The sequence below is a fragment of the Podarcis filfolensis genome (assembly GCF_964270895.1).
Source record: "Podarcis filfolensis genome assembly, chromosome: 3".
NCBI classification, from domain to species: Eukaryota; Metazoa; Chordata; class Lepidosauria; order Squamata; family Lacertidae; genus Podarcis; species Podarcis filfolensis.
The window spans coordinates 65,613,874-65,626,774 of NC_139606.1; the positions used below are offsets into that span (position 1 = coordinate 65,613,874).

Sequence of the window (12,901 nt, forward strand, 5' to 3'; positions counted from 1 at the left end):
ATTTTTCCTCTTTTTGTTTCAGCTAAAACTCGAAAGCCTTGTCTTTTACCCTCAAAGTTGGCTTCTGAATACAGTTTTAAAGATTTCCACAGAAATCCACGGGCAAATTATCCAACCCTGCCCTTAACTAAATCAATAGATGTCCCCCAGCAAGGAGAGAAGACACAGTTCACTTGTACAAATCATGTTCTGAAAAGCTGCCTCAAGCCCCCAGCAGTCACCGTCCTCAAGAAGAACCGCAGAAGTTTACCAGTTGGTATCTGTCGGAGCTGTGAGACTCTAGAAGGCGCTCAGAAGGTTCACATGTGGCCAAGATCTCATTCTCTTGGTGACCTTCATGGAGAAGCTGGCCCCGACTCTGCAAAGAAGCTGGATGTTTTCCCTCAAGGCGCACTGGATTTAACAAACATGCCAACTGGCTCTGGAGGTATGCACATGGCAGAACAGTTGATGGCTGAGCAGAGCAAAGCAGGTGTTGATTCTCTTAAGGGGAAAGCAAAGGAACTGCACTTCTCTGCAACCATTCCTTCCAGTGGAACATTCCCACTGTTTCTGCCTCAGAATTGTGGAGTTCATTCATCTTCACTTTCACGTGGTGTAACTTGGACTACTTTTGAAAACTTCAAAAAGACCACACATGATCTTGGAAGGGCCAATCATTCTCCCTTCCCCAAGGAAGCTGATCAGAAGGGCACGGGTGAGACAAGAGCACAGCCAAAAACATCTTCACAGCCACCACCAGTCCCTGCCAAAAAAAGCAGAGAACGCCTTTCTAATGGACACTGTCACCTCCCCTCAGCCCTTTCTTGTCCAGATGTGCCATCCTTGCCAGCGAAAAAGAGCCTCCAGCCTGGCTCCTCTGATTCCAATGTACTGACTGTGTGTAGATCTCCTGGGCAGGAGCCCAGTAGTCCTTCAGGCGTACGACCGCCTTGGTTTTCAGATCTTCCAGAGACTGCTACTGTGCAGCAACATGTGCTAAAACTTGATCCTTTGTCAGTGAGAAAAATCTCTTCTAATAGAGGACTGGATCTGGAAATGTTGATAGAAAACAAGCTGCAATCTGAAGATATTGATCTCACAGAAGACCCATATTCTGACAAGGTACAGTGTGAGGAGGCTGAGAAATGTTTAATCTGTTCATATTTGCGTTGTTTTCCTTCCCCACTTGAGTGTTGGAGCTGTTCCTTAAAAATGGCCTTAAACTGGCAATTAAAATGAAAGATGGTCAGGGGTCCCTTTACCTTTACTATTAGGTCCAGTCGTGACCGACTCTGGGGTTGCGGTGCTCATCTCGCTTTATTGGCCAAGGGAGCCGCTGTACAGCTTCCGGGTCATGTGGCCAGCATGACTAAGCCGCTTCTGGTGAACCAGAGCAGCGCACAGAAACGCCGTTTACCTTCCCACTGGAGCGGTACCTATTTATCTACTTGCACTTTGACGTGCTTTTGAACTGCTAGGTTGGCAGGAGCAGGGACCGAGCAACGGGAGCTCACCACGTTGCGGGGATTCAAATGCCGACCTTCTGATCGGCAAGTCCTAGGCTCTGTGGTTTAACCCACAGTGCCACCCGTGTCCCAGAATGAAAGATATATTAGACTAAACATTCTTAAAACTTTTCATACATTTCAGACACAGTGTGAAGCAATCTTAAATGGCTCCATGTGTATACAATGCAGATTTGGCATTCAACAATTCGCTTTTCATTTTAGGTGCTTGTTTCATCCATGTGGTGAGCCACTGCATGTAAAACAATTCAGTATTTGAAGTAGTCTCCCTATGGTGGTCATATGCACAGTGGCTCTTAGAGCTCTCAGCTCTGTAACATTATATAATAAATTACTGAATAATGTCAGTATTAATGTCAGTAGCATATAAAAAGCAGCCTCTGCCATGTGGCAACAAGGCCTGAAATGTTCATTTGTCCATTATTTGACTTGGGCACAGCCAAGCAAAAGTTAAGGATTTTTCAGTTGTATTAAATTTAGACTTAATAATGTAGAACTCAACAGGTCTTTTAAAGTGGTTGACTTCTGAGAGCACTTTTTCTGAGTTATCAGCCATAGTTCTCAAACAAAGAAGCATATTGAGTTATACTTTCCCAATGATTTTAATAAACCTTTATAAGGAATATATATTTGAGATTTAAGACTCACAACCTCCTCTCTACAAATTATTGAAGTAAATGAACAAATTTCATAAAGGTAATTTTCTGTGAAACTGAAGAAAGAACACACTTAAACCTATTGTAGTTTCTTAATGCAAAGGGGCCAACCATTTTGTTGTTATTATGTGAAGAGACACATTGATTAACTTGAACCCCCCTGCCTTTATCACTCATCTCTGGCTGCAGCATGGCCGATGTGGGATTCCTGAACTTTTGGTACAAAGGTACTCTGAAGACTTAGAGCACGCTGTAAAGGATGTTGCTACAAACCTGGACCAGATTCGGGTGAAGCAGCTGAGGAAGCAACACCGCATGGCGGTAAGTCTACATTCAGTGATCAAGTTCCAAGGAATGGGAAATGAAAGCTAAACAGCATGGAGTTCTGGAGCTTTAGCACGTCTGATTGCAGGTTGGGGAAACTATTTGTGAATGATCTACATTTTAAAAGAAAAACAAATAAGATTCTAGCCTTAGCTTCTTAATTTTTCATATGCAAAGAATTTTTGATGCTGTTTCAATTGCTGATGAGACATTGCTGATTTTCTGCCAGTAAGAAAGGATTATATGAGTTAACACCACAAGTGATGGCCATGAAATATGGAAACCCAGAGGAACATTCAAGTTAAACAGTGTACGTTATAGTTGCTGCTGCTGCCAATGAAGCTGGATTTGTGAACTTGCATGATTTTGATTGAGGAAATCAATACTGAGGTAGCAGCAGAAAAGAAATTGGGGGGTGGGGAGGAAAGGAAATGTGTATTTTGAGTAGGCCTGGGCAATGTATCAAAACATCGCCCAGGACAGGTATGAGGGCCAGAGTGCAATGGCTACTTCACCTGGTGGTATATCACAGACGAAACAGCAGCCGCTCTGGCCCTCATAGCTCTAGGAGGTGGTATATTTAGACCACTCTGCTGAGGGGACGCAGCCATCCGTCCTCAGTGGAGCAGTTTAATGAAGCCACCCACCTCTGCCTCAGCCCCACACAGGCAAGCCACCTCTTTGGGAGAAAGAGGTAGCCCACCTCTGTCAGGCAGAGGCAGCCCTGCAAACAGAGCCTGACAGGCTCCATGCACTTGGCTATCGCTGCCTTTGCTGGGGGAGGGCAGTCATCCTGGGAGTAAAGATGCAGCACGCCTGCTTGGGCGAAGGCAGCCATGCACCTTTGAGGAAGCCCTCACCCCCCCGCTCACCTCAGTAGCTTGTTCCCTCCACACCCAGTGGGAGGAACAAACTGCATTAGCCCTGTGAGGCACTGAGTGAAACCACCTCATCTCCCTTGGTTGCAATTCCAGCCCAGCTCCAATGCAGCTTGTTCCTCCCTCTGTTTCACCATTGTGGTATATCATCAGATCGCAGTGTTTGGCTGGTGATACATCGCAATGTTGAAAAGCTGACATTGCACAGCCCCAATTTTGAGGTGACTAAGCAAAATAGTATCTAGTAAATGGTACTGCTAAGCTAAAGGACTGCTTCGAAATGCCCAGATATCTGCTTCACAATATAGCATTACAGATACCTCTTGGAAGTAAGCCCCATGTTATGGTTTTTTTAAAAAAAGAAAAAGTCAACCAGCTGGTTATATTGCGTTTTCTCTTGCTACAGATTCCAAGTGGAGGCCTCACTGAAATCTGTCGAAAACCTGTGTCCCCCGGCCATATCACTTCCATAGCCGACTGGCTGGTTTCTATTGGCCTTCCGATGTACTCAAGCTCCTTCATGGCTGCAGGAATTGATGACCTAAGCAAAGTGCCTTCTCTGTCAAAAACATCACTTCATGAGGCTGGCATCACAGAGGAGAGGCACATAAGCAAGCTTTTGGCAGCAGCAAGACTACTCAGTACCCTCAACCCAGAGACAATATAACACACTCTGAAACATAGCATCTGCCAGTTGGAAAAGCCAGAGTTTCCTACCATGTCAATTTCATCTTTAATTTCTCCAGAAAGCTCTTTGGCATCAGGCAATGGAGGTCTTTGGGAAGACGTTGAGGCCCTTGTGTTTCTCTGTCAACAATTCACAAAGGAGAATATAAGAAGTTGTTTTGAGAGGGAAACGGTGCTTGCCGATTACCCCTTAAAGAAAAGGCACAGTTATGTTAGTTTCTTAAAGACTGAGGCTGGCTTCGACCCATTTAAGAATATACATGTCCATTACAAAAAAGGGAACTTTACATCAACTTTTAAGCCCCAGGAACTTGGAGGAGTAGAGTTAGGTCTCTGTACTTTGGGGCTGCTCATTTGTTAAAGTGCAGCTCATTGATAAATCATGGATCTACAGTCCTAAGCAAACATAAACACCCCAGGGGGTGTTTTTACAAGTAAAAATCTTAAACATTACATCTCTTCATAGTAGCTTATGTTTATCCTTTTCATTCCACCAATTCGTTTTACATAAATAAATAAAACTCCTTCCTGTGTTTGGTGGATTTTTTTCAGGTTTCTGAGCCTCTAGGTAGGCCAAAGATCCTCAATGGATTTAGTTATTGTGGATCTCCTTTTATGCCAGTGCAATTTCCAAGACCAACTCAGAAAATTCCTTATTTGTATAGAATTAAAGTCATTTTTATAACTGCTTCTTTAGCACTCAGCTTTTTATTTGCCTTAAAATGCTTTTGAGCAGTTCACTTACAGCATTCATGTTTCAGAGGCATTTCGTTGTTGTCACTATTATTTGGCACCTGACAGGTTTGTGTCTTATAGCTGTTATTGTAACATCTGTTTTGTAAAGTTTTCTTTTTGAAGTCAGATTTTGGTTCTCAGGCTAACAACTTGTTTATGGCAGTTCGTATGCTGGTATTACTAAAAGGCTAAAAGATATTTTGCCTTGTGTATGTACATATATAATTATAAAAAAAGGTTTTTCATGTTACTTGCAATTTGGTGTACTGTATTATATTGTCAGTTGAAATGCTGCAGCTTTGACTTGGTATCCTGACCATATCAATGGAAAACATTGGTCTCTGAAAAACAAAAGGTTATCCAGGGAAGTAAATTAACTGATAAGAAAATTGTGTGTCTGACACAGTACAAGAACAAGAATCACATTCCATTGTATTGATGGGAAAAACAAACAAACTTTAAGCTGTCATTCTTGCAAAAAGTCAATATAATACCTCTATTATTGGGTGTTAAAATGACAATTAGAATAAAAGCTATCTGGTTGGCACTGTGAGAACAAGTTGCTAAACTAGATGAGTCTTTAGTCTGATCCAGCAGGGCTCTACTTAGGTTGACCTGGGATGCTGAAACAGCTTGTTCTTTCTTCACCATGTTCCTGTTTTCTAAAACTATTAAACAATGCAGTGTAGAATCTCTTACTCCCTTCTGTGAATATAGATGAAGTTTATTTTTGTACATGGCCAGACATTTTGTATACCAAATAAGCTTAGCTTGAGTTCTAATGTATCTAGATTATTCTTTAGTGACCATTAACAAGCTAAAATTGTAGAGGCTTTTCAGGATAAATAACAGCGAATAAACTGGAAGATGTAATAAGCTCAGCATGGAATTGGAAACTCAGATCTGGTTCAAAGCTGCTTTGTAATTTTACGCAAGTCTCGTCATCTCTCTAACTCACTTGCTTTGTCCTGCCTATGAAAAGAAAGTAGTTTATACAACTTCTTAAAGCACATTCAACCTTAAGAGGAAAGTTGGGTCACAAAGGCACACAGCCTTCCCCAAAAGTGTTTTTGACTTGATGTGCTTTTTAACTTTTTGCAGTATTTTTTTAAAGCTAAAAGCAAAACATTATAAAGTAATTTAAACTGAGGTGTCCAAAGCTGCTCTGGATTTTCTTTCCTTTGATGAGACATAAGGAAGAGAGATGCTTTAACAGGATGGCTGTAGAGAATGTGAGACAGTTGAATGTGGGGCCGGGGCTGGGGCTGAGGGAGGTTAGTAAGTAAACCCTTTAACAAATTGACAAAAGCAGTTGTTAAGGCTTTAATTCTAAATAAACTTGTTTAAAAGTGCATCCATTAAAGCACATGGATCAAGCTTCCAAAAGTGTTGAAGTGCACAAAAAGTTTCATTTTCTGAAAAGGTTTTCACTTTGGGCCTAATACCATGGGTCTGAAAGATACCAGCATAGGTTAGCTTCCACATGATGAGCACAAGCCAGTTGAAGTTAGCTCTTTGAAACTAGAGCATTTAAGCAATGAAAAGGGACTTCAGGGTGCTTCAATTTAACTGAATTATGTCCAGTATTTAAGCTTAGTATGCTGGGCTATGTAATATGGATACAGCTGTCCTCCCTGCAATCATGTTAATATGGACAATGTAGTTAAAAAGTACTGTAAATACTTCCAGTATCCATACACAGACAATGACACATTGCTTTCAGGTCCACATTCCATTTAAGTCGATTTATAGACTAAACCTGTGGATGTTAAAACAACCACAATACATTTTGAAGCAATAGGACTGCTTTTGCAATAGACTAATATGACCCTTTCTACCAGCATAGATATAAATATGGGCAAAATAGATCACATGGTGCATGGGAAGTGAGGATTGCTTCATATAAAGAGGATTTAGCATAATTTGGGGAGACAGTAATAGTGAGGAGGAAGAATATGTTACCTCCAGAAAAGTGCCTTGCACCTGCAACTGTCTGTAGTGGCAAGTAATTGTGCACATTAAGCAGTCACTAAAATAAGTCATTTTTCACATTACATGTCAGTTGATTCATGTGGACAAAATAGAAACATTCCTTGGTGGCAACATGTATTGTCTGTCTCCAAGACTGTCATGTGCAATGCTAATTTCCAGACAACCATTTTTGGTAGGGGTATGCTTTACAATAATATTTTCACACAGTAAAAAACATAACATAGCAAGTGGCCCCTTTGACTTCTGACTGTCAAGGACCTTAAAGGTAAAGGTACCCCTGACCATCAGGTCCAGTCACGGACGACTCTGGGGTTGTGGCGCTCATCTCGCTCTATAGGCCGAGGGAGCCGGCGTTTGTCCGCAGACAGCTTCCGGGTCATGTGGCCAGCTTGACTAAGCCGCTTCTGGCGAACCGGAGCAGCGCACAGAAACACCATTTACGTTCCCGCCAGAACGGTACCTATTTATCTACTTGCACTTGATGTGCCTTCAAACTGCTAGGTGGGCAGGAGCTGGGACCGAACAACGGGAGCTCACCCCGTCGCAGGGATTCAAACCGCCAACCTTCTGATTGGCAAGCCCTAGGCTCTGTGGTTTAGACCACAGTGCCACCCACGTCAAGGACCTTAGGACCCCCAAAATGTACCACTTCCACCAAATCTGTTCAATGTATTCTAATGTGCACACAGCTGCCACACTTGAAAACAGTGTTCCGTTTATTAAATGGAGAAAGTAGATCATGGACATTCATTTACATTTACAAATGTGTTACTGGAATAGAAGTTAATGAAGCAATGCACAAAGTACATCAGAGCACATGTGGTACACTGAATTTGGGTCATATGGTTGCAAATACATGTGGTATGACCAACAGGATTTTCATTTAGGTGTTAGGTTGTGTTTTAAAACAAATATTTAAAAAATGAGTACCTTGCAATATTTATCCTTCTGAATCTGGGGCACCTATGTGAGATGTGGCCTGCATCAGGTTTCCATCTCCTCCGCAGTTCCTCTGCACCCTCAATAGCAAGCTGCCGGTGGAGACTTTCCCTGCTGGAGCCTGTGAAAGGAAAGCATAGCCCTGAGAATTGTGTGAACAGAGGTATTAGTTGCATGGAAAAATGTGGGTGGGTTAGTTAGTGTGAATGGGGTGTCACCGCTCCATAGGCCCGGATGCAACCCCTGACCTCTGTACCCTGACAGAATGCAGCCCTCACCTCAACTTAAGTTTTTTCTCCTTTTCTAGATACACCCTCACCCTCAAAAGGCAATTGCTTTTTAAAAGAGCAAATTGAGCGAAGGAAAGAAGCCAACAACAACTGTTCTTTTAAACAACAAAAGCAATCTAGATTTGTTAGGCTACAGAAGCTGCCTTACTGGTTCAAACTTGAATGAAAGGAAAGGGAAAAACCAGTGTTCACTCTTATCGAAAGCATTGTATACATTAATATCCCTAAGCTACGTTAGGAATGAAACAATGATGATTGCTTAAACTGAATGACAAAGGGGTAGAACTTCTATGCCTGTTTACAAATCCAGTGCAAATTTTCCTGATTTTTAAAATATATACATTGCTTTTAAATATTTTTACAATTTGTTCATCCTTGAGTTAGACTTTTGCTTACAGATTATTTTAGTTTATTGTTGATTTAGCAGTTGACCATTTCAACAGTATATATATATTGATCCTGGAAAAGCCTTAAAAAGTTAGGTACCTCTTAAACATTACGTACAGCAATGAACTAACTGTAAACAATAGCATGTTATTTACCACCATCTCCTTACATGCAGGGTTCCAAGTAAATGTTGGATTGGAGACTGTCAAAATACACAAAGCCAGAAGCATGTGCCAATTCAATTCATCTCTAGACATACAGGGCCACTTAAGTCTCCATGTCATACTGTTTTAGTTGGCATCAAATCATAACGTTAGCAAGGTAAGGCCTGATGGTCTAAAGACTTGTAATTGTAAACCTGGCTTTGGTGCAAGTGGAAACTCTGGAAATAAGATCTGGAGCACAAATCCTTATTAACCCTTTTCACACAGATCTAAGTGCAGGAATAAAGGTCAATTCACCAAGTCATGGCTGTACATCTGTATTGTATTATTTTTAGTCTAAACGCATTGACTCCAAGCTAACTTTTACTCATACTCAAAACCTCTTTTTGGAAAATGAAAACTTTAAACAAGTTATGTAACAACTAACAAATGTTGCACTTTCTGTATATGAATCAATATTTAAATAACTTATTTTTCTCCATTTGCTGTTCTTAAATAATGTAAGTAGCTGTAATATACCAGTACCAATAAGTCTTTGCAGTTTGCTTCAACCTGAAAAAGCGGTGTATAATAAAAAATGAGAGAAAATGAGGAGGGGAAAAAAATCATACGAATTTGTAAATATTACTGTGCTCTGTTACATTTAGCAAAAAGAGGAAACAAAAGGAATTTTCTGTGTATGAAAACTTCTCTATAATTATGACTTATTGTTCATAGGAAAATAAATAAATTCTCTCAAGCTTATGTATCTTCTTTGTTAGTTTTAGTAATTTTTATTATAAAAGCTGAATTAGGGTCGGCAAGGTGCAAAGTTGCTTGGGAAAGGGTAGGGAAGCTGTTTCAACCCAAAGATCACATGCTCTCCTAACAAACCATCGGGGGAGCACGCTAGTGGTAGTTCCAGAAGGAAATGGTGGAGCAACAAATGTTAAGTTACTCACTCATTCCTCTCTGTCCACCATCCAGACAACAAAGAGGAATAGGAGGGTGCAAAGCAGCTCCAAGTGAGGGGAGTGGCCTTGGGAGATTTCCATGGACAGGTAAAGAGGAATGGAGGGCTTCATTGAGTTTTGGGGGCCAGAGTTTTCCTATCCGCACAATAGGGTTTAGCGAAGAGCATTGCTGAATCTGCAGAGGCTGAGCATGAGCAGGGAAGTCATGAATATCAGCTGTTGATTCTTTTCTGATCTCCAGTGTTCCTTCTGTGGCTTTGGAGATTACAGAAATGTCTCCTAACTGGCATTCATGGATTTACATGTTACTTGAATTTATTTATTTCTGTTTAGGTTGTCCATTGACCACAGTCCTCTGGGCCATTTATAAGTATTTAAAAGCTACAAAAATTACTTTTGACCCAGGAAACATGTTTGCCCATAATGCTAGAAATGTGAAAAAGAGTCTTGCAAAGAAAGAGAAGGGCTGGAGTAAATTGTTTAGAAATTATTTATTATTTGATGGTGGTGATGACAATCAAAGATGCAGGCTTGCACTGGTAGTTCAGGCTTGGAATCATTGTAAGAGTTCACATTCACTTCAAACTGCTTTTCCCCATCCCTGCCAAATTAACAGTCAACTACCTCCACTAGGCTGCCTGGGCCCAGCCATCTGCCTATATTATTGCTGTGACTCCCAAACTGAGGATTAAAACTCACTGGTGTGTGATAAATTATCTCTTATTAACTCAGGCCAAAAGCATATTAGGTCTAGCATCCTCTTTCCTACAGTGGACAAATGAATGTTTTTGGTAACTGACCACTGGTTTAATCTTTTTGTCTGTTGACATACCTCTGGGTAACCAGTTCATAATAAAAAATACACTATTTATAGAAATGGAATATTTTTAAAAAGCAGATGGCAGAAATATTCCACAGAATAGCAATTGCCCCAAGTATCCTGAACGCCACAGACCCAGAAGTAAGTGTTCCTGTTTGCTAATGTTTTTCGGAAGCTGAACATCCAATGCGGCTTCCACTTGAGTGCAGGAAGCTCCTGCAGCCAATCGGAAGCTGTGCCTTGGTTTTTGAACGGAGTCCAACGGACTCCTGGAACAGATTAAGTTCGAGAACCAAGGTACCATTGTAGCTGGTAAGCAGCTGGTTCAAGACTACTGCTCTCATTTGTATGATGACCAGGCTGTATGTGTAAGTCCATCAACTACAGTTTAAAAAATTCTCTCTTGGAAATTATCCTGGGCAGTTGCATCATAAACTCTTATTCAAAGAATGAACATGAAGAAGTCTACATAAGCTGTTCATAGCTATATAGTAAAGTTAGATTTCATTTTGCTGTCAACACTGACTCTGTAGGTTGTTCCACAAGAGGGCACTGTTCTGCTAACTAGAAATAGGACACTGGGCTTTTCCTGCAAGAATTGTGATGAGTTATGATACAGCCACAGGCTGTTTCCAAGTTACTTTTGAGTAACAAAATAGAAATAAAAACAAAAGCAACATGACAGCAACAGCAATTGCTTTTATGCATTCCTTTAACTGGAAAGAATTATGCCTTCCAAATGGCTGCAGCCTGTGATATTTTGAGGTCAAGCACAAATCCTAGAAGTATTCTTATTTCCTCTATGTGTATGCACATGTGCACATACGAAGATCAAATCCAAGTTACTAGTGAAGAATGACATTCACATTCCAAAAATACAGAAACCACTTCCTGAACGCCATCTGCAAACCATTCAGTTCCAACAGACAGATAACACAGCAAATCCTCAGTCAAAAATTGACAATGTTCTATTTTCCAAAGGGTGGAAATTACCCTATTGCTTTAAATCTTTTTAATATATACCTGCCTTATATCTATGAAAGTCATGCTTGGTTTCACTCAAAACAAGCCATGGATTCACATCATGCTCTGAGTGAAACAAATCATGATCCCTGGTTCAGACATAACATTAAGCCAAGAGTCATGGTTTGTTGCTCTCACTAGGCAAGCAGCAAAACACGAGCCATGTTCATGTTCATGGTAAACGATGATATAACAATGACATGTGAACACAACCAATATGTTCCTCATTCACATGAAATGGACAACAATATTAATTGGGCTGGGTTTCTTCCCTGCAACTTCTAGATGACGTGGCTGGTTTTTGTTTTTAATCTGCTAATGAAACATAATCTGCATAGCTTGAAAACCTCAAATTGCTATGGAAAAACATCATTGGTTCAGGATCTGCAGATGCTCAGATTTACTGCAGCTATTACCGTAAGCTTCTTTAAAAGCCTTTGCTCTGTGGTTTACTAGGGCTCCAGCCTGCCCAGTTTCCTCCAGTCTACTCCAACCGGCAGTTGCTTTACACCATGTATCAAGCGGACCATCACAAAACCAGTATTCAGAAAGTTCATGCAATTTCAAATTCTGTACTATATCACAAACTAAACGATGCTCGTACTTATCACTTCCCCCACCCCAATCTCCCAATTGTACATAGTGGTCTCAGATGCAACAAAGCTTTAAAGAAAACAATAATCTCTTGAGATAAATTCTTTGGTTTATATCTAATGAAGTTGTCCTGTTGGTGCAAGGACTTCTGCCTGTGCAATGAGGTGTCCCCTCCCTCAACTCTCCCTGCCCTGCCCAATCTGTTATGGGGGTTTCTCCAGCCCTTTGGAGCAGACGGGGTATAGGGAGAATAAGTCCCATTGCACTGGCAGAAGTCTGCCCCCTAACAGTGGATGGCTTCATATTCATGCAACCCTATGAATTTATAGTTGGTAAAAAGTTAAATGTTTTCTGGGAAGCTCACAGCAGTTTACTTCTGACAGAATCCAAATGAATCTCAACCGTGTATTTTCTCTATACCTGCTCAAGGTCTGCTGGGACAGCAAGAAAGCAGCAAGAGGCCTTGCAAGAAACATTTAGCAATAGCTCCATAAATTCAATCAATCTGCTCACCAGAAAAAGGGGTGAGTGGGGGTGATTTCCACTTATTCAAGTCATCGTAAGCACATCTCCCTCCCCCACTGTAGCTTAAGAGGCTGAAGTACATTCAGATTTAATTATCTGAGACTGCAATGTTTACTACAAAGTAGGCCCCAATGCAGTAGAACTAAAGCAGGTTTCACAATTAAGCACAATAGTGTAAACAAACAGAATTAAAGATCTCTTTGAATTGACTCACAGCTTGATCCTCTGACATCAGTGAAGTTGTGTGGCCTAGAGCTCGGCCCAGGATCCTATAGTATGCATGAGGGATTACCCTTCCTACAAGAGAACTTGTACTATAAAAGGTCTGTAACAGGGATGGCATCCCATGGCTCTCCTGACCTTATTCAGCTCCAATTATCCTTTGCTGGCTGGGACTGATGCCTTGTATCATAGATTAGGGAATAA

At 41.0% G+C, this 12,901-nt stretch overlaps 1 protein-coding gene and 1 long non-coding RNA gene across 11 annotated transcripts in view; one reads left to right on the forward strand and one right to left on the reverse strand.

Annotated features, from left to right (window-relative positions):
• The window catches only part of SASH1 (SAM and SH3 domain containing 1), a 540,145-nt gene extending 530,846 nt beyond the window's left edge, over positions 1-9,299 (forward strand). For 9 of the 10 annotated variants that reach the window (XM_083607936.1, XM_083607939.1, XM_083607940.1 and 6 more), the window contains 3 exons: positions 23-1,104; positions 2,354-2,485; positions 3,773-9,299. In XM_083607936.1, coding sequence (XP_083464062.1) covers positions 23-1,104; positions 2,354-2,485; positions 3,773-4,033 — 1,475 coding nt within the window. In that variant the 3' untranslated portion in view covers positions 4,034-9,299. The remainder of the gene's footprint in view (positions 1-22; positions 1,105-2,353; positions 2,486-3,772) is intronic. The other variant, XR_014546724.1, reaches the window with a different exon arrangement.
• Positions 4,277-12,901, reverse strand: part of LOC310760083 — a 37,040-nt gene continuing 28,415 nt past the window's right edge. Inside the window, exon 2 of the long non-coding RNA XR_014546743.1 lies at positions 4,277-7,840. This is a non-coding gene — a long non-coding RNA (uncharacterized lncRNA). The remainder of the gene's footprint in view (positions 7,841-12,901) is intronic.